General features: G+C 37.1%; 1 protein-coding gene across 1 annotated transcript in view; it reads left to right on the top strand.

The window, feature by feature from the left end:
- LOC129276792 (ribosome biogenesis protein BMS1 homolog) overlaps nt 1-20,417 on the top strand; it is a 33,637-nt gene that overhangs the window by 3,015 nt on the left and 10,205 nt on the right. The window contains exons 2-16 of the mRNA XM_064109193.1: nt 1,921-2,148; nt 2,764-2,954; nt 6,715-6,794; nt 7,059-7,247; nt 7,802-7,944; nt 8,762-8,883; nt 9,230-9,429; nt 11,482-11,817; nt 13,080-13,272; nt 15,121-15,222; nt 16,067-16,230; nt 16,726-16,807; nt 17,741-18,015; nt 18,634-18,720; nt 19,339-19,440. Coding sequence (XP_063965263.1) covers nt 1,976-2,148; nt 2,764-2,954; nt 6,715-6,794; nt 7,059-7,247; nt 7,802-7,944; nt 8,762-8,883; nt 9,230-9,429; nt 11,482-11,817; nt 13,080-13,272; nt 15,121-15,222; nt 16,067-16,230; nt 16,726-16,807; nt 17,741-18,015; nt 18,634-18,720; nt 19,339-19,440 — 2,439 coding nt within the window. The 5' untranslated portion in view covers nt 1,921-1,975. The remainder of the gene's footprint in view (nt 1-1,920; nt 2,149-2,763; nt 2,955-6,714; nt 6,795-7,058; nt 7,248-7,801; nt 7,945-8,761; nt 8,884-9,229; nt 9,430-11,481; nt 11,818-13,079; nt 13,273-15,120; nt 15,223-16,066; nt 16,231-16,725; nt 16,808-17,740; nt 18,016-18,633; nt 18,721-19,338; nt 19,441-20,417) is intronic.

Below are 20,417 nucleotides of genomic sequence, written 5' to 3'. Positions count from 1 at the left end.
AAAAAATGTGTTCAATAACATTCAGCAAAAAAAAAAGACAAACAAAACTAAGATGTTAAACATGCTAAATCATTTATTTATTTTTATTTTATTTTCATTATAATTATTTTTTTTTGCTGAGATTTATTTTAATCAATGAAAATTAATTGTTGGATTTGAAACAGTGAAACAAAACAAAAAACCTGCAGCTAATATTGAATTTAAGATACAGATTAAGCCTATAGCTTACGAATCCATCACAATCATTACAAATGAAGATAAGTTCATTAAATAAAAGATTATGGAAAGTCCATACGAAGAGGCGCATTTTAAATCTTAGGGTAGGCCCCTTTCGGCCCTTATGTCATAGCGTATATAGTCTCTATACTCCTTAACTTTGAAATGTTGAACATATATATTTTTTATGTTATTTCTTAAACCTTATATTCTTATATAAACTTCCATAAATTAAGTGATCATCTTTAAATATGACCAGCGTTTATGATCGTTGTCATATTTAGCATTATTTCTGTAAAAGTATTTTTTCCATTGTGGATTAATTCACACCTTTTTCTATGTTTTAATTATTATTGCAAAGTACTACTTTATCCACTTGGACATGTTTGCAGCAATTTTCATATTTTCATTTTCTTCTGTTACTCACCATGCAACTGAGGTATGTTTATACTCTAAACACTCACATTTTTCTTGCGTTATATCTGACAAATAAAATAAATAAATTAGATTTTTCACACGCAGCCTCTCATATTTTCCTTTTTAGTCTCATACAATCAGACACTGTTGATTTTATTTACTCCATTCAAACCCTATATTTACCTTAACAAATAACATATTAACGCATAATTTGCAAAATTATCATTATATACAAGTATTCTATAAAAATACAGGATATTTAACTAATAAATGTCGAAATTACTTAGTTAAATCAATTTTTATGTCGGACAAGGGTCTCTTTCGTTGAAATATCAATAAAAGGTGTCTCTAAAAAGACACCGTGTTCTAATTAAGGGAAATAATGAAAATTTCGATTTTATTTAGTTATGTTTGTGAATCTTTAAAGTTTTTTCTCTTTTTACCTCATAAAGTAAGCTCCATACATCAATTCTACTATCAGTAATAAATAAAACATTATTTGATCTCCTTTTATTGAAATATCGGATTTTATGTAAAGTCGTCATTCAGAAATAAAAGGTTCAGGTGACGATGAAGACTAAATATTTTTCCAATACTATCGATATCAAACGATGTCGCGGACTTGGAAGACAAAATTGCCTTCGTGAAACGGAAAGCGCTGATTTGTCGCCAATCTTCCTATCTCGGAAGAATGGTCCTAGGACGTTCCTACGTATCGCTCATCTCGTCATGCAACAGGCCCCAGAGGCTTCCAATTGATGCATGTTTAACTAGGCTGCGATTTAACTCTGCTAAAATTATGACAAGCTGTGAAAATGTCAAATATTTGTTTAAATTGTTCCTTATTTTTACTTTCTTCTTTCACTATGTTTTAATGGTGGATACAACTGTGTTAGTCTTCATTCTCATACAGTTCTAAATTATTTGAGTCATATGATCTGATATTTTCAATCTGTGTTATTATTGATATGTGTCACAATTGGCTTTCCATAGTCATACAACAATTTCGACCAGAGTTAGATTCAGACCGGAGTTCAGAATATGGGCCATTGTGTTTGGGTTCTTACCACACTTTGACTTTTTAATTATCCAGTGCCCCATTGCATAAAAGTTACTATTGTGGTAACTTTGCCATCCTATGGTAACGCTGATCAACAGCCAATCAAAATCAATGATTCAATGCAAGTTACTATTGGATGGCGAAGTTACCATAATAGTATTTTTATGCAACAGGTTCTGGTCATAAATCTTACTCTGTTCCCTTTGTGTTTTCGGTTTTTTTTGTAGACCAGTGTGCCTTTATTGATCACATCTTGGAGAATTCAACCAACCAAAAATCAAAATGGCGGACGAGCAGAGACCTCAGAAGAGTCATAGAGAGCAGAAAGCTGGGAGGAAGTTTGAGAAGAAGAAAGCAAGGACCAAACCAGTTGATGAAAACATGACCGCCCGTCAACGCAATCCTAAGGCTTTTGCCATCCAGTCTGTGAATAAGACAGCCCGCAAAGTTCGCAGGTATGTTTCCTTATGCTACAGCCACGCAAGTGAAACTGACTCCAGATTGACAAAAGCTATTATGTTACCGGTAGACAAACAGTTCGGAGTTGGTTGCATTGGAGCGCCTGTAGCAATATTACGATGTTGAGGCCTAAAGCCTGTCTTAAATTCTGATGATATTATATAAGGATCAATAATATGAATTAGGTTGAACTACAGTATGATTCATGTGACCATTATATCATTTCTCAGACTGATTCTGTATGATTTTTATTTTTCAGTTGTATCAATTCTTTCTTCTTTTTTTTTTTTGGGGGGGGAGGCTGTGATCAGAATGAGAGCCCGTTCTGGAAATGTTTAATTGTGTTTTTTATAACTTCAAACATTTTTGTTGAAGATTTAATGTTTACATTAACAGAATTCTGTTTATGAACAAAGCTATTTTTTCCTAAAAATTCTGCCCCATGCCATGTCTTACAGCTGGTTGTGTGCCAAAAAGAAAATGCATTTAAAAGAAAGATATGGATCATCTTACAATTTTTGAACAAAAAATTTAATTGTGATTCTAACCTATGAATATTAGATTTTAGATTTCAAATTACACTTTTCCATTTAACTCTTTTTTTTTTTCAGGACACTTGATATAAAGGAGAAGAAGCATCATATTCCAGTCGTTGATCGCACGCCACTCGAGCCGCCTCCTGTCGTCGTGGCTGTCGTTGGTCCTCCAAAGGTCGGGAAGACAACATTAATCCGCTGCCTCGTAAAGAACTTCACTCATCAGAACCTAGCCACAATCCAAGGACCTGTCACAATTGTATCGGGTAAAATCATTAGGAATTAATTTTAGTCACTTTTTCTCTCCCCCACGGAACATTCTCAGTTGATTTGTGATACTGGGTCCTCTCCCGTACTCTACGGTTTTTGTCTCACCTGCAAAGCAGAGTGAGACTATGGCGCTGCTTTTCCGACGGCGGCGGCGGCGGGGTCAACACCAAATCTTAACCTAAGGTTAAGTTTATGAAATGACAGCATTACTTAGAAAGTATATGGACCTATTTCATGAAACTTGGGCATAAGGTTAATCAAGTATTACTGAACATTCTGCCTGAGTTTCAGGTCACATGACCAAGGTCAAAGGTCATTTAGGGTCAATGAACTTAGACCATGTTGGGGGAATCAACATCAAAATCTTAACCTAAGGTTAAGTTTTTGAAATGTCATCATAACTTACAAAATATATGGACCTACTTCATGAAACTTGGACATAAGGTTAATCAAGTATTACTGAACATCCTGCCTGCGTTTCAGGTCACATGACCAAGGTCAAAGGTCATTTAGGGTTAGTGAACTTGGGGAATCAACATCAAAATCTTAACCTAAGGTTAAGTTTTTGAAATGTCATCATAACTTAGAAAATATATGGACCTAATCGCTAGAGGGTATTCATTTGTCTCGCAATCTACTATGGTCAACAAGGAAATTCGTGATCACTCTCGCAAAAAGTGTTCACTAGCTTTCTAGGAAATTTGTGATCACTCTCGCAAAAAGTGTTCACTAGCTTACAAGTTCACGAGCTTTCGAGTGCCGCTGCAACTCTTTATCAAGTGACGAAAATTATCTGATAACGAAGTCTATTTATACCAATCCCAAGGACTGTAAGCACGAACGCGGGAACAATGGGTGGGCACTGATCCGTTATGTGATTGGTCGGGCGTATATGCAAATAAGCCGGAGGTACATGCAAATACGCCGTAAGTCGGCAATATGCAAATAAGACAAAATTGGCGGGCTCGCTAGTTTCCCGTGGGTGGGGGTTGACTAGCTGAGCGGTCCCTGGATCGGGGTCGGGAACAATCGGGTCGGCGTGACTGCCAGGTAAGGGGGTATTGTGCTGTCAGATGGTTCGCATCCAGAAATCGGGGATGTCGATCCCGCTGTCTCTGTTGAAGTTGTTAGGACAAAGATGTATACTAATAGCCTCCTTAATCCTGCGTGTATACCAATGTCTTTCTTTGGCAACGCAATGTACACCCTCCCAATCTGGGTGGTGTTGCTTCTCCCAAGCATGTTCTGCCACCGTGGATGTGTCGGTTCGCTGTAACCGAACATCGCTCTTGTGTTCAGAAATGCGTTCAACTATCGGTCGGGCTGTTTCACCGATGTAAGACCCGTCACATCCCTGGCAAGGAATGTTGTATACTACGCCATCACGTCTGTGATCAGGGATGGGGTCTTTGGGGTGTACAAGCTGTTTGTGTAGGGTGGTGTCCGAGCGGAAAACCGTTCGGATACCGTGACCTTCTAATCGGCGTTTGAGTTGTGGTGAAAGACGGATCAGTGCCCACCCATTGTTCCCGCGTTCGAGCGTACGGTCCTGGGGATTGGTATAAATAGACTTCGTTATCTGATAATTTTCGTCACTTGATAAAGAGTTGCAGCGGCACTCGAAAGCTCGTGAACTTGTAAGCTAGTGAACACTTTTTGCGAGAGTAATCACGAATTTCTTTGTTGACCATAGTAGATTGCGAGACAAATGAATACCCTCTAGCGATTATTTCAGTCCGCAATAATGAACCTATTTAGTATTATATAGACCTAGTTCATGAAACTTGGACATAAGGTTAATCAAGTATTACTGAACATCCTGCTTGAGTTTCACGTCACATGACCAAGGTCAAAGGTCATTTAGGGTCAATGAACTTTGGCCAAATTGGGGGTATTTGTTGAATTGCCATCATAACTTTGAAAGTTTATTGGTCTAGTTCATAAAACTTGGACATAAGAGTAATAAGTATCACTGATCATCTTTTGCGAATTTCAGGTCACATGACCAAGGTCAAAAGTCAATGAACTTTGGCCATAATGAGGTATCTGTTGAATTACCATCATAACTTCGAAAGCTTGTGGATCTTATTCATGAAACGTGGACATAAGAGTAATCAAGTATCACCGAACATTTTGTGCGAGTTTCAGGTCACATGATCAAGGTCAAAGGTCATGTAAGGTCAATGAACTTTGGCCAAGTTGGGGGTATTTGTTGAATTACCATCATAACTTTGAAAGTTTATTGGTCTAGTTTATAGAACTTGGACATAAGAGAAATCAAGTATCACTGAACATCCTGTGCAAATTTCAGGTCACATGACCAACATCAAAGGTCAATGAACTTTGGCCATGTGGGGGGTATCTTTTGAATTACCATCATAACTTTGATTGTTTATGGATCTGATTCATGAAACTTGGCCATAAGAGTAATCAAGTATCTTTGAACATCCCGTCCGAGTTTCATGTCACATGACCAAGGTCAAAGGTCATTAAGGTCAATGAACTTTGGCCATGTTAGGGGTATTTGTTGAATTACCATCATATCTCTGTAAGTGTATTGGTCTAGTTCATAAAACGTGGACATAAGAGTAACCAAGTATCACTGAACATCTTGTGCGAGTTTCAGGTCACATGACCAAGGTCAAAGGTCAATGGACTTTGGCCATGTTGGGGGTATTTGTTGAATTACCATTATAACTCTGTACGTATATTGGTCTAGTTCATAAAACTTGGACATAAGAGTCATCAAGTATCACTGAACATCTTTTGCGAGTTTCAGGTCACATGACCAAAGTCAAAGGTCATTGAACTTTGACCATTTTAGAGGTAATTATTAGACTGCTGTCATAACTTTCAAAGTTTATAGATATAGTGTATAAAATGTGGATATAGGGGTAATCAAGTATCACTGACAAGTTTTAGGTCACATGATCAAGGTCAAATGTCAATGAACGTAGTATTGTATCATTATATGAATGGTGTTTTTTGTGAATAATTATTTTATCGTAGTTTTCAAAGTCAGCACTGCTGCTATATTGAATCTCGTGATGCAGGTGAGACAGCCAGAGGCATTCCACTTGTATTGTTAATATAACATTTGCTTTAAGAATGCAATTATTTCTGTTCGTATAATTTCTCTAAAGATTTATTGTAGAGATTGTGATAGAGTTTTTGGTTCAGAATGATATAAGGATTAGGATAAAGGATCAGGATTAGGTTTTGAGGTTAGGGTTTATGTATCCCATGGCTTCTTTTGTGGACTTTCTGGAGGAGTGATTGTCATTGGAGCAAATATCATAGAACCGTGTTCTCTTGACTCGAAAGTTTCTGACTATGTAGCAGAGACAATTGCTCCCATGCGCTTAATATATTTTTTTTACCAATAAGAGGACAATATCAAGGTACATGTACAAGTCAAGCTCCAAAATATGAACCAACATTGGACTGTTGCAGTAAGAATTGAAATTTGAGACAAATACAAAAACATACACCAGTTTATCCTCTCCCGATCCGAAGTTTTCATCGAAGACATTGAACCATTGCTATAATTGACCACATTTCATCTAATACTTCAGAATGAACAAGCACAAACATTTAGTTACCAACATTTCTTTAATTAGTACATGTAGCCAACATGACCCCTCCCCTCTTTACCTTAATATCCCACTCTTTCCCCCCTTGCTCTCCATCTATACTTCAATAAATATGTAAACTTAAATATCTTCTGAAGTCAAGTTGCATTTTTTTTAATTTCAGGAAAGAAAAGGAGACTGACTTTCCTCGAGTGCAATAATGACATAAGCAGTATGATTGATATAGCTAAAATTGCTGATTTGGTAAGTATTATCAGGGAAAGGGGGGGGGGGTGGCATTTTATGAAAAAGTAGTCACTAACTATAATTGTTATTGACTACCAAAATCTTTGCATCTGATTGACTCAGAGCAAATTTTTCTGTGAAAATTTCATTCTGCAGTGTCCAGTATTAATACTCAAATGCAAGGTTTTATCAGAATGCTAAAATTGATGATTGCTGCTGAGGTTACAGCATTAATTTGTCCTCTGTTTTGGTTTATTATCGTTATTCTTCCCTGCTTTGTAGGTGTTACTTCTGGTTGATGCTAGCTTTGGTTTTGAGATGGAGACGTTTGAGTTCCTGAACATTGCTCAAGTGCATGGATTCCCTCGTATCATGGGTGTCCTCACTCACCTTGACATGATGAAGGACAATAAAGCGTTGAAGAAGACAAAGAAAAGACTCAAACATCGATTCTGGACAGAAGTATATCAGGTGAGCTCTGGCCTCAAATGTATTTGTGGTGACCCGCTTGATCGATATTATCGCCAAATTTTACTTGTAAAATATCATATTCCTTGACTGCATCATTTTCTGTACGGGTTTCTCAGTCCTGGTGATGAGAAACTGGCCATAATTTAGAACTGAACCCTATCTAGGCCCTCCCCCTCACAATATTTTTGCCGTGCAAAATTTTTTGACTGCAAATTTTTTACTTTCATGTCTTGCCCATCTTTTGAGACAAAATTTATGATGCCGGGTAAGTGGTTCCGAAATTATGCAACATTTTGTAAGTGCATGTCATGTTAAAAATGTCTAAAAACATGATTTTGTGTACATCATTGAACATTTAAAAAAATCATACTCTTGATAATAATAATAGAAAACATAAATTCATATAGTGCAGCTTTTATAAATATACTAAGCTGCGCTATATATTCTTCTTATAAAGAGTATTGTGAAACACAGTTGAAAGCTCACTATTGGCGTGCTTTCTGAACTACAGTTCTATAATGCTAATTCTTTAATCTTCTATTTTGTGTGTACAGGGTGCCAAGTTGTTTTACCTGTCTGGCATGGTTTACGGTGATTATCAGAAGAGAGAGGTCCTGAACCTGGGACGGTTCATCTCTGTGATGAAATTCAGACCTCTTGTCTGGCGGAGTATGCATTCCTATGTCATAGCTGACAGGTAAAAACCAAGATTGTACACTGCTTCTGTTGGAACTCACAGTGTCTGAAATAAATATGGCTGATGTTTTTATACATGTACAGTGCGTATAAAAAAGTTTACACTTTGAAAAATCCTGAAGATATTTCCACATTTTAACATGTAAAGATCCATTTAAGCAAATGACGATATAACTGTCAAAAAATATTTCCACTTGAGTGAGCTCCACTTACTTTTGAAAAGTTAGTGAAAAATGATTTGCGCAGAACTTTGAAATAGTTATGCGAATAAAAGTAGACCATCATCATGAAGAACACATGGAATTTAGCTAGTAAAATTGATTTGAAGATATCTTTTACCTTTTTTTACCTTGTCTCCTTGCCCAAAACACTTTGTGTGCCTCGTGAAAACCTATCATCCACTCTCATCTAAAGACACCACAATGAGTGCGTATGTTTATTTGACATCAAAAATTTGTTCTGCCCCTGGTTTATAGACATCCCCACAAAATAACAGACATAGATTTGTGCAGTGTTAACCTTTCACTCAAGGAAAGTGGTCGGAATATGATGCCTGACAATGACTTACATGTACTGAAGGCCCCATATTAAAACAACAAGTTGTATAATGCTAGTCTTGTGCAAAGACCCACTTATTGATCATAGATGCAATCAGGGTCTGTGACTGGAGACTAGACAGAGCCAGCCATTTCATCTTTAAATCGAATTCATGGGTGTATAACATGAAAATTGTTAGATGGAGACAGATGGGGTTGTCAGACAGCAGTTTATGAAAAGAATTTTGATTAAGAAATGTTAAATGTCTTTTTTTTTTATAGAATGGAAGACCTAACTAGTCTAGAGCTGGTTAGACAGAACTCAAAGTGTGACAGAACGGTTTCACTATACGGCTATGTCAGAGGTGTACCACTCAAGCAGAAGAGTTCCATTCATATACCAGGTCAGTATGAATTTAGGTTCATTCACCATTTCTGATTGGTTTAGATTTAATTGATTTTATTTTGATTTGATTTGATTTTATCTGATTTTTTCCGATCTGATCTGATCTACTCTGATTCGGATTCTGATGATCTGATTTTGTTATTGATTTTGATTTGATTTCGATTTAGTTTTTATTGTAAATAAGTGTCTCAAATCATGTTATAGCATCTCATTCTTTTAGTGTTGATGTAGCCAATTTCGAAGAATGATAGCGGGTCAAATAAGGGCATTATATAAATGCACGTCATTGTCACAGATACATGTAAGTTTAATAATACTCAACCTCATATTTTTCTCCTAATCAGGTTGCGGAGACTTCCCCATCAGGGATGTATCCTTTCTCTCGGATCCCTGTCCGTTACCGGACAAAGAGAAGAAACGATCGCTGAATGAAAAGGAACGTCTCATCTACGCCCCCATGTCTGGGGTAGGAGGTATCGTGTATGACAAGGATGTCGTCTATATTGAGCTGGGCAGCCACAAAGCCCATAGTCAGACCGTCCAGGTAGGTTAACTTAATTGGTTTAGTTGGTCTAGTTTTCAGATAGTCTTATACCACATAGGTGAAATCCAGTTGGTCTACTATCAATTTGGTCCAACTATCACTTTGTGTAATACTCACTTGACCTAACTGTGTTTTGGTCAAACTTTTTTTTGGCCTAATTGTGTTGAGGCTTAACCCTAAAATGGCTGGGGGGGGGTTGAATCAACCCCCCCCCTCAACATTTTCTGCGATCATTCCGCCGTGCGAAATTTGTTGACCGCGCCACTCGCAGAGTTTATACTTTCAAGTCTCGCGCATCTTTTGAGACCAAATTTACGATGCCTGGGTACGCGGTTCCGAAATTACGCAACATTATGTAAGTGCATGTCAGACCAAAAATTGTTCCAAAACGTGATTTTGTGTACAAAGTCAATGCAAATTGAGTTTTCTCATCTTATTCATAAAGATATGATTATTTTTACTTTAAACAGCTGAAAGCAATTGATTTTAGCATAATTATGCTTCAAAAAGGTTGTGCAATAAATCTGGTGAAAAAAACAAAGAAAAACAAAAGGTTGAAAAACAAAGAAATACATAAGAAATTCATAAAACAATAAAATACATAAGAAATTGATTTCCAAACCGAAGTTTTTTTCAATTGCCATTGTTAAGAATGCTACAAAGAATATTTTTACCAAAAATTAGCATTCTAGGAGCTTTATTTAGTGAATTAGAGCAAAAAGTATGATTTATGCATAAATTAGCATAATTAATTCATATAAAATAAAATCTCACTAATTTGGAAAATTTTACCATACAGCCTTGTAGATTACATCGCACACTACCAGCGTGCAAATTTTTGCGGCGCTCGCGAGATCGGCGGCCGAGATCTCAGGGGGGGGTTGAATCAACCCCCCCCCCCGGCCACAGAACAGCCAAAAAAGCCCGGCCTAGTTAGGGTTAAATGTGTTTTGGTCTGTCTGTGTTTTTGTCTGTGTTTTGGTCTAACTGAGTTTTGTTCTATCTGATTTGGCCTAACTGTGTCTTGGTCTAACTGTGCCTTGGTTTATATGAGTGTTTTGGTGTAACTGTGTTTTGATCTAACTGTGTCTTGGTCTAAATGTATTTTGGTCTAACTGTGCTTTGGTGTGTGTTTTGACCTAACTGTATTTTTTGGTCTAACTGTGTTTTGGCCTAACTGTGTTTTGGTCTTACTGTGCTCAGACGATCTAATTTCCTCTTTTTTTCATTGTTTTATTTACATTTTCTTTTTGTTTCACATGAAAATTTGGTTCATAAACAGTTTATTTAATCATGTAGAATAAGTGATGTTTGACCAAGTGGATATTAGATGAAATGGGTCAAACCTGGCTTTAAATGGTAAATGGACTAAATGTTAAAAGTAGACCAAATGTTTAGTAGATGAACTGGTTGTAGAAGAACTATGATTAGTCAAAGTAGGATTAGACCAAGTGGGATAAGACAGTATGAAAAGTAGACTTATGCTGCAGTCACATTTCCCCTAATGAATCCACATGGTGAGTCTAAAACAGTAATTTTGCGGATTTCTGTACGAAATGCATACAGGAAGCTAGTACAAAAATGATAAAAACAGATGATTTTTGACTCGCTGTACAGCCATCGTAGGCAAAATGTGACTGCGCCTTATCGCGTACACTAATTCGAAAGGTATGCCTTAGAATTGCCATTTTTTTATGGTTTGTGATGAATCAATAGACCTGTATTGACCGCACAAAAACATTGTTAGCGCTAACAATGCGCCAACAGAGGCCCTGTTACAACTGGTAATGTGGCAGCAATGTTACAACAATGCATTACTTACACGTTGAGATAAATTTTTTGACTTCACAATCCGAAAAATATGACTGGGCTTACTGTTAGCTCTCTGTTAGGCTAATGAGGTTTCTGTGTGGCCGGCACAGTTTGATGACTGCCTGAAAATATATTCATTGCCCTTGTGAAAAACTGAATATTAGATTTGTTGACAAATCCTTTCTTTGCTTTATTTCATGAGAAATATTTTAATCTTTTTTTTCTTATGTTATGCATCAGGAAGAGGATGGTCCAACTAAGGAACTAGTGAACAACCTGATTGGTTCTCAGAAGACCCTTGACAACAAGATGGCCGCCAGTAAGCTCACGCTCTTCGCCGACTCCAATCCAGTAACGTCACAAGATGTTGCCATGGATACAAGCATTACATCGCAAGACGCAGACATTTCCAGTGATGGGAAGTCGAGAGTGAGGAGGAGAGCTGTTCATCTTGGAGAAATGGATGATGATGATGAGGACGAAGATGATGACGATGATGACGATGAAGAGGAGGATGACGATGATGATGAGGAGGAGGCACTTGAGGATGAAGAATGGAATTTAGCTGATGATAAAGTAAGTTTTGTTTGTTCATGACTTGTCGCACCTTCAAAAATTTCTGTTTTGTTTATGTGAGTTACCCAAATTATTTTCTACTATTTCCCCATGTACTCACAACATATCATGCTGGATATGTTCAACTACTCTGGATGAAATGACTATATTTGGTTATTTCAAGTTGGGTGTTGGTGTTGAAAGTGTATATCAGACTGCCTACACTGTCTACAACACCTAATGTCGGTGTGTGAAGATGACACATATCACGTCAATGCTGTACTGCATCATTAACAGTTTAACACTTGGTAGTGTCAGGCAGAGCACCTCAGATTTGGTGCTGTGCTGGTGCAAGAATCAAGCCCAACACCAACCCAGTTGTCAGCACCAAACTTTAAGTCATTAATTTTTTACTTTTGCTTTATAACTTTTCATAACAGGCATACAAAAATACAGGAGAAAATTACAAGGATTCTACATATGTTGTAACCAATTCGATTGATCACTATTTTATTGATGTGAAATTTTTAAAAGAATCTAATTGTAAATTTTTTTGAATTGGCAACGCAATGGACTCTCTCTCTCTCTCTTTCTCTTCTCATGCTCTATTTGAAAATTTATCAAGGGTAAAATACATTCTTTTCGAAATACAATTAATTCCTCTTATTTCATCTATTCCAGGTACAGACATGTACAGGTGTGTATGTAATCATTGAAAAAATAGCGGCAATTAAAATTAAATACCGTTTTTGCCAATTTAAAGATTGACTAACAGCTGATCAAACAATCAATATCATAAGAAATTTTCCTGAATGTGTAAAGGCCACCGCACACCTTACGACCCGACCAGTCGCCGACTGGGTGAGGGGAGATGTGACGTCATAGCTCTTGCCAGCTTGAGCGTCGCAGACCGGTCAGAGACAAGTCGCAAGGAAAATCGGAAGGATTTGACATGTCGAATCCTTATGACTGGATCGCAAGCTCAATCCAACCTCCAGCCAATCAGACAGCAGAGTTGCATATAACGCGTATTATGATAAACAACGCGCATACACAGTATTGAGCGCAATTTCTCAGATGCTATGCCAAAAAGCAAAAAGCGCATGCGTGAGTCGCAGATCGGATCGCAAGGTGTGCGGTGTCGAGGCTTATGACTGCCTTGCGATTCATCTCCCCTCACTGAGTCGCAAGCCAGTCGGCGACCGGTCGGGTCGTAAGGTGTGCGGTGGCCTTAATATGATATTAACCAGCTGTAAATATTCTACTATGATTTCTGGCTCTAGGGTACATCCCAAGGAGACATTGCGTTTGCAGACAGTGAGGACGAGCTAGAACTCGAAGAAGAATCAAGACCTGAAGGTGACCCTGAGGATGATGAAATGGAAGACAGTGAAGAGGATACCAACAAGGAGGATGATGGGATAAGAAGAAATGATGATGATGAGGAGGAGGAGGATGAAGATGCCCAACAATCAGGTAAGAATGGTTTAGCTTAAGATATCCAACTTTTATATTAGCTTTTAAAAGGCATGCAAATTAGCAGCCTTAATAGCCCCACATGGGCCCCGTCTTAGAAAGAGTTGCGATTGACCAGGTCAACCTCAGCAATATGGAAATCCATCAATGACAAAAAAATTTACAGGAAATTTGCTTAATGTCCTTTGTAAGCAAAAAGAAGCGCACTGAATTTTCAAGGAATTTCAAATGTATGAATATACATTGTATCTAGGTTTTTTTTTAACAAACATGTATTTTAGATGTTGTCATTGCTGTCTTTCCATAGTTTTGTTTGTTCGGATCAATCGTAACTCTTTTGTTAGACGGGGCCCTGAAGTCCTCAACTGCTCATCACTGGCCAGTTTCATTACCCATAATGCAACAGTCTGTGCAGTGTAGTCTGGTAATAGAGACCCACGTGAATGATGATACACTAAATTCACAATTAGATACATTCATATTGCAATATTTATGTTACCAAATAGCAAAACAGGTCTCTTTTCTCTATAAAAACCCCCAAAACATTTTAGTTTCTCTACACATATAAAGTTAACTAGGCTTATTAATCCTCTGTATTATTAGTATTTGTCTCAAACAGTATAGTTTAAGACCAGCTGTTTATAACATTCTGTCAATAAGAGACAACACACAGTATTGGTCAGTTCTCTCTCTCTTTAAGCATGTCTAGGAGCCTGTTGCAGAAAGAATGGAATTAAAGGCCTAGTCCCAGTGCACCAACGGATGTAAAGAGGATACAAAATGTAAAAAAAAAATTGCCATCTGTTGGAAAACGCTATGCACCCGTTGTGTACTTATTGCATTCTTGTTTCATATATCCGTTCTTTTCTGTTCTGTTTTAACAAATTTTCACCAATTATGTCCATTTCTGGAGCGGATAAAAACGGATTTAGCTACCTCCGAAATTTTGCTCGTCCTTGTGTCCATTATGCCTGCGTTTTGTGTCCATTGGCCACTGGAACCGGGTCTTTACATGCAACTAGCAAAAAATCAGTTGCAAATCCCAAGTCATGTTTCTTGATTGGTTAACCATTCAAGTTGCGATTAATTTTTGGAATGCTTGGATTACAAGTCTTTATGTAACAGGCACTAGAGATTTATAAAGGATTCACAATGTGAAGAATATTGGAGTATCATCAAACGATCCAATCTTACAAACAATTAGGATCTGTTATATCTTTCATCATCCCTTGATTCTTTTGAAAAGTGTTATAATTTTAGATTTTTAGCACTTTTTCATTAAGAATTATACTTTTGTTTTGTTTAAAAAGGAACCTTTAAACACTAATCTTGGAAATTTAGTGACTGCACATAAGAAAGATACAAAGATTATGCCCTTTTGTTTTCAGACCACTCCATGCTAGATAAGTGGTTTTATACATGTAGTTTATACAATTACCCATAAAGATCAGAATTTATATTTCACACAGTATGTGTTTTATGGTAAGCTCTTTCATTTTTTCTTGCAATGAATCCAGCATGGCAATTACAATTTTCAGATTTACCCATATCTTCCTGAATAAAAGCCGCCCAACTTGAACTAATTATTACACACTTCAATTGGCAACACAAAGCAAAATCACTGTTGAAAAATGCAAATTGGCAACTCAAGAATATCAATGCCAATATTATGAAAGTAAGAAATCAATAGAAAGTTAGTGATTGTTGCCAATTTGAGGAACAAAACAAGATTAATTTTGACCTTAGGAAAGCTGTGTACCTGTATGTTTTCAGCTAATTAAAAATAAAATACACAAGATTCACCATCAATCTTTTATAGCTAAACTGAGGTTCTTATAATGATTGTAGGTCAGTTGAAATGGAAGGAGAACCTCAAGCAAAGAGCGGCAGAGAGCTTCTTGAGACAGCAAACAGAGACACCAAACCTAAGGAGACTGGTTTACGGTACCGGTAAGTTCTGCATGCATTCATCCACACACGAGCATTCTTCTTCTTCTCTGGTCACTACACAAGACCTGTCCAGTGGAGGGTACAATATCTGGCTTTGGGGTTAAAGGACTCCAGATCTTCGGCAGTGCACGGCTCTGGTAGGAGGGGGCAGAGCAGAGCATACATGCACATGTACATCTAAGTGTTGCCAAATAGGGATGGTATGAAAAGAAACAACCCAAACACTCTGAATAACTGCATGTAAGTGGGGATATATACATGTATTCCTGTATGCGTCATGCATATTGGTTACTGTTGAGTTCTGGGTGTTTCATCAACATTTTTGTCCGACAAGTTGTCAGATCTGGCAACTTTGCTTAATTATGATTGGCTTAGAGGCACTGTTACCATAGTAACTGTCAGATAAAACAGTACTTGTCGGATAAAACGTCTGACAAGTCCTTCATGAAATGCTCCCCAGGCAGGTGTGCATAACAATTTTGAGCTATTTCGTAAAGTACCGGTCTTATTGCCATGTAGACAGTATCGAGTTGGGTAAAGTCTTATAGTCACGGCTATGCAGTATCAAAAGAATGTGACAGGTTTTCTGTTGTACTTCCGTTTAATGGCCTTTGACCCTAAAATATATTTTTAGCATGAGCTGCGACTTTTATTACAAATCTGATGACCTTTGATTTTCATATTAGCTGTTAATGATGTTTCTTGAGATGACAAAGACTGTACCGAGTTGGTTGTACCTGTGTAAAGCCATGGCTATGATGTAACAAAGAATGTGACATCATCAGTTTGATACTTTATACTCTGTAGTCATGTAATGACCTTTGACCTTTCACTTCGATATTAGCTGTGGAGGCTGGTTCCTCTGATGAGGAAGACAGTACTGAGTTGGGTGGACTCTTCACCCTCACCAAGACCAAGGAATCCAAGAAGAAAATGAGGAAAGCGATGAACGATACTGACTGTTCTTCGTTTCCTGTGCAGACGGTTAGGGATTGGACATTGGATGAGGTGGGTTTCAAAAGCGTTTAAGACAAAATGAAGACGTTTCCTGCATGAGCTAAAAATCGGATGAAACAGGTGTTGAGGAAGATTCAATTAAAATAATGTGACACCATTGTGTTGACCGTTCATATCAATGTCGGTGAATGATGACTGTTCTTCTCTTCCTATGCAGATGGTTAGGGAATCGACATTGAATTAGGTGGGTTTCATTCTCATAAAACACAAGATGGAGATGTTTCCTGCATAAGCTAAAAATCTTATTGAAATATTGAGTGCAGTTTTGAGGAAAGAGTCACGAATTTTGAAATCATGTAATTTCATTATTAGCAAAGAAAATTCTTGCATTATATTTTGAGCTGCAATTATAACCTGGATATCATAACAATTTACCTCACTTGATAACAGGTCTTAGCAACACATTTTTGGGTCGGAAATTAATCGTGTTTTGTTTTGCATAGCTTGCCCGTTGGAGCTGAATTTAAATTTTTTATTTGTTTTCAGATGAAGAGCCTAATAGCTGACTGTATGGTGACAGGAAAGTGGGGTGAAGAAGAAGATGCAAAGACTCTCTTAGATCAAGATGGTGAGTAGAGACTGGCGATCCTTTCTTACGCGCTAAACCATCGCCAATTTATTATACCATTTACCACAGGAAAGGATCACCAGTCGCCCTTACCTTACGGACAGCTTTATGAAACGGCGCCCAGGAATGTTATCACCAATAATACCTGCATTGCAGCAAAGTTTTATTTAATGAGCAAGTCTTTCAAACAGAGATCTAATTTGTTGTTCTCAAGTCCGTAAATGCGGCTCATTTAGCACCTTTGAAAGGAACATGCTGGTGAAACGTCCTTGTTGTGGTCACTGCAAACCTATGGAATCACCTAACTGCTGCAGTGAAGACAGTCTCTGGAAGGGTTGTCATTATCACGAGCCAGTATGGAACTTTCCTTCCAGTTGATGAAATGGTTTGGCAACATGATTGCATGTATACATTTTCAGCTGAGAAAAGGCTAGAAGATGGCACTTTTCAAAATAATGAGAACTTTCACAGGAATCTCTGCAAGTTTGTTGTAAATATTGCAATGTGAAAGCAAAGTGTGCAAACTTTTAAGACGGGAGGCAAGAAAAATGCATATTCTCTATAAAGGAATGCAGGTGTCTTGTCAGTGGCTCATACATGTATCAGTATGGGAACTCTTTCTGGTTCAGGTGAATGTGAACACACAAAATGATTTACCAGCTGTTTTGAAGCACAAATAAGTTTGTTGTAATTTACAGGTATTTTTAAAGCACCTAGAAATTAGGTTCCTTCATGGAAAAAATGTCCCCTCTGGATATTTACTACTTTTTCAGCTGGAATGAACATTACTTAAATTGATATTGAGTTATATATGCTATGTTTTGCTTATGTAAGAGAAAATGGTATGGAAATGGTTGAAATATCACATTTATTCTTCTATTTGTTATTGTTCTGGTGAAAATCTGATTTCTTTCTATGTTTTGTGGAATAAAGATGAACTGTATGGGGACTTTGAAGATTTGGAAACGGGCGAGGTCCATAAAGCGGAGCCGTCTAAAACCCATGCTGATGACAGTGACGATGAGGATGATGATGAGGAAGATGATGACGACAAGGAAGAAAAGAAGAGCAAAAGAGATATGACGCTGGCTGAGAAGAGAGCAGAGAAAAAGAGGAAAATGAAGGAGTTCTTTAATGCAGACTACGATAATAAAGGAGGAGAATCATACTTTGATGAGCTGAAAGAGGAAATGAACCAACAAGCACAGGTATGTAAACTGATAATGATAATAATGGTAAATAATTGCGATTATGCTGATGATCTTAATGTGATAATTATGATGATGATCATGATGATCATGATGACGATGAACTCATGATGATGAAGATGATCTAATGATGATGAAGATGAATTAATGATGATGATGATGATAAAAATGAACTAATGATGATGGTGATTGCGATGATGACGATAATAATTACATGGACGATGATGATCAGTAGGAGTATGGTGATGATAACGACTATGACAGAAGCAATGAAAATGGTGATAATACATGACTGTAAAATACAACTATTGCTATTATTATGATAATTATGATTATGTTAGATCTTATGAATCGAATAGTAATAATCACTGATAGTGATGATGATGATGTTAATGATGATGATGATGATGATGGTGATGATGATGATAATGATGGAAATGATTATAGCAATAGCAATGATAATTATAATGATATCAATGATAGTGGTGGTAATAATTCATTAGATTTTTTAGTGAATTGTCACTACTAATTGGTTTGCCACACCGCTGTACAAATAAACCCTAATGCACAACAGAGCAGAGAAATAAAAACATAGCCATAATGGTTTTTCCTTTTCAGTTGAACAGGAGTGAGTTTGCGGACATGGAGGACGATGTAAGAACGCAATACGAGGGCTTCCGCTCAGGAATGTATGTCAGAGTAGAGGTTAGTGCCACCCCATGCACAACGTATGCACTTTCTCTGCTCCCTGGGGAGTATTAAAAAAATATATTCCAAACTCAATTGCGAAACATGCTAATAAAATTGTGATCATAACAACCACATTTTTAATGGGCATATATCCACTCCAAGGAATGCTCAAGGCGCCTGACAATTCAATATAAATTCAACATAATGAACAGTGAATGAGAAAAAAAATATCTTAAAATATGTATTACTTAATAGGCTTTCACACCCTACCAGGGTGGAGAGTGGAAAAGTGTCCCTTGTGTCTCACCATTCTTGCAGGCACTTCGAGCAGACGAAGTGATGATGCTATAGATAGACAATGGATTCATTAGAAGAATGTAAGTCATTGAATATAATATATGACGAGCCTTTTTATGAAACGCTGCCCTGGTATCATATCCCAATTTGCTATGCTTTTTTTTTAAATTCTATACAAAATGTGTGCACTGTAACATCTTTTAGGCTTTCCATAAATTTAAGCACAGTTAGACCATGGCCTGAATGAAACAAGACTTAAGAATACGGACTAGTGAGCCTTGACGTACATGAATTATCATGCAATCTCATGGTTTTTTTTCTTCTCTTATTTGGCAGATTGCAGATGTACCTTGTGAATTTGTGACACATTTTGACCCGATGTATCCCATAATTCTCGGAGGTCTGCTCAACAGCGAAGAGGCAGTAGGGTATGTGCAGGTAAATATGCCACTTGAAATTATCATAACTTTGAGAACCATTCTGATTTATGGGATGGGTTATTTGTATCATTGGTGAAAGTAATCCTGGGGGCCGTTTCATAAAGCTGTTCGTAAGTTAAGAGCGACTTTAAGAACGACTGGTGATCCTTTCTTGCACGCAAAACCATCGCTAATGAATACACCATTTGCCACAAGAAAGAATCACCAGCCGTTCTTAAAGTCGCTCTTAACTTACGAACAGCTTTATGAAACACCCACTTGGTCTACACTCTAACGGACTGCCAGGTGCCAATGTTTTTGGCAAGTTCAAATCATGGTAATCCTGCAATGAAAAGTTTTCAAAAAATATTCTTTATATGATACGAGAAGAAAAAAAATTATATTACCGTGTTTTGAATCTCCATTATATCTTTGATAAATTATCAGAAAGGGCGCAATAATTACATGTCTTCATTTAGTCACTCTAACTTTCCAAATACATGTGGCATAGTCGGCTAGACATTAAATCCATTATGCCATAGCCACTTCCAAAAGCACCGTCTTTTCCCAGATGCATGATTTCAATCTGTAGTCTTATTGAATATACTCCCTACAATCATGCAGGGTATTAATTTTTGTGGTATTGCATTGCAATTTGCTACACATTTTTGAAAGACTGCTATTCATAAAGTCTCTAGTGTAGCATATTTTTACATATGACTGTACATTACTTACATGTAGTTGAGAGCTTTTCTCTTATGACCAAAAATGCTATTCAAATTTGTAAAGCAAATTTATTCCCTGGTCATGAATAATTTCCTTCTAATCTTTCCAATATTTATGGACAAGAAATAAATATTTTTTTTTAAATTCTCTAGCACTCAAGGAATTCTTTTTCATAGAAATCAAACGTCCATCATATAAAAAAAAACGAAATTCACAATATTTCCAATTGTATGATGAAGGGTATATGTATCAAGACTATCCTAACGCACA

This window comes from Lytechinus pictus, chromosome 14, assembly GCF_037042905.1.
Source record: "Lytechinus pictus isolate F3 Inbred chromosome 14, Lp3.0, whole genome shotgun sequence".
NCBI lineage: Eukaryota > Metazoa > Echinodermata > Echinoidea > Temnopleuroida > Toxopneustidae > Lytechinus > Lytechinus pictus.
This window is presented reverse-complemented; position numbering and strand designations above follow the sequence as displayed.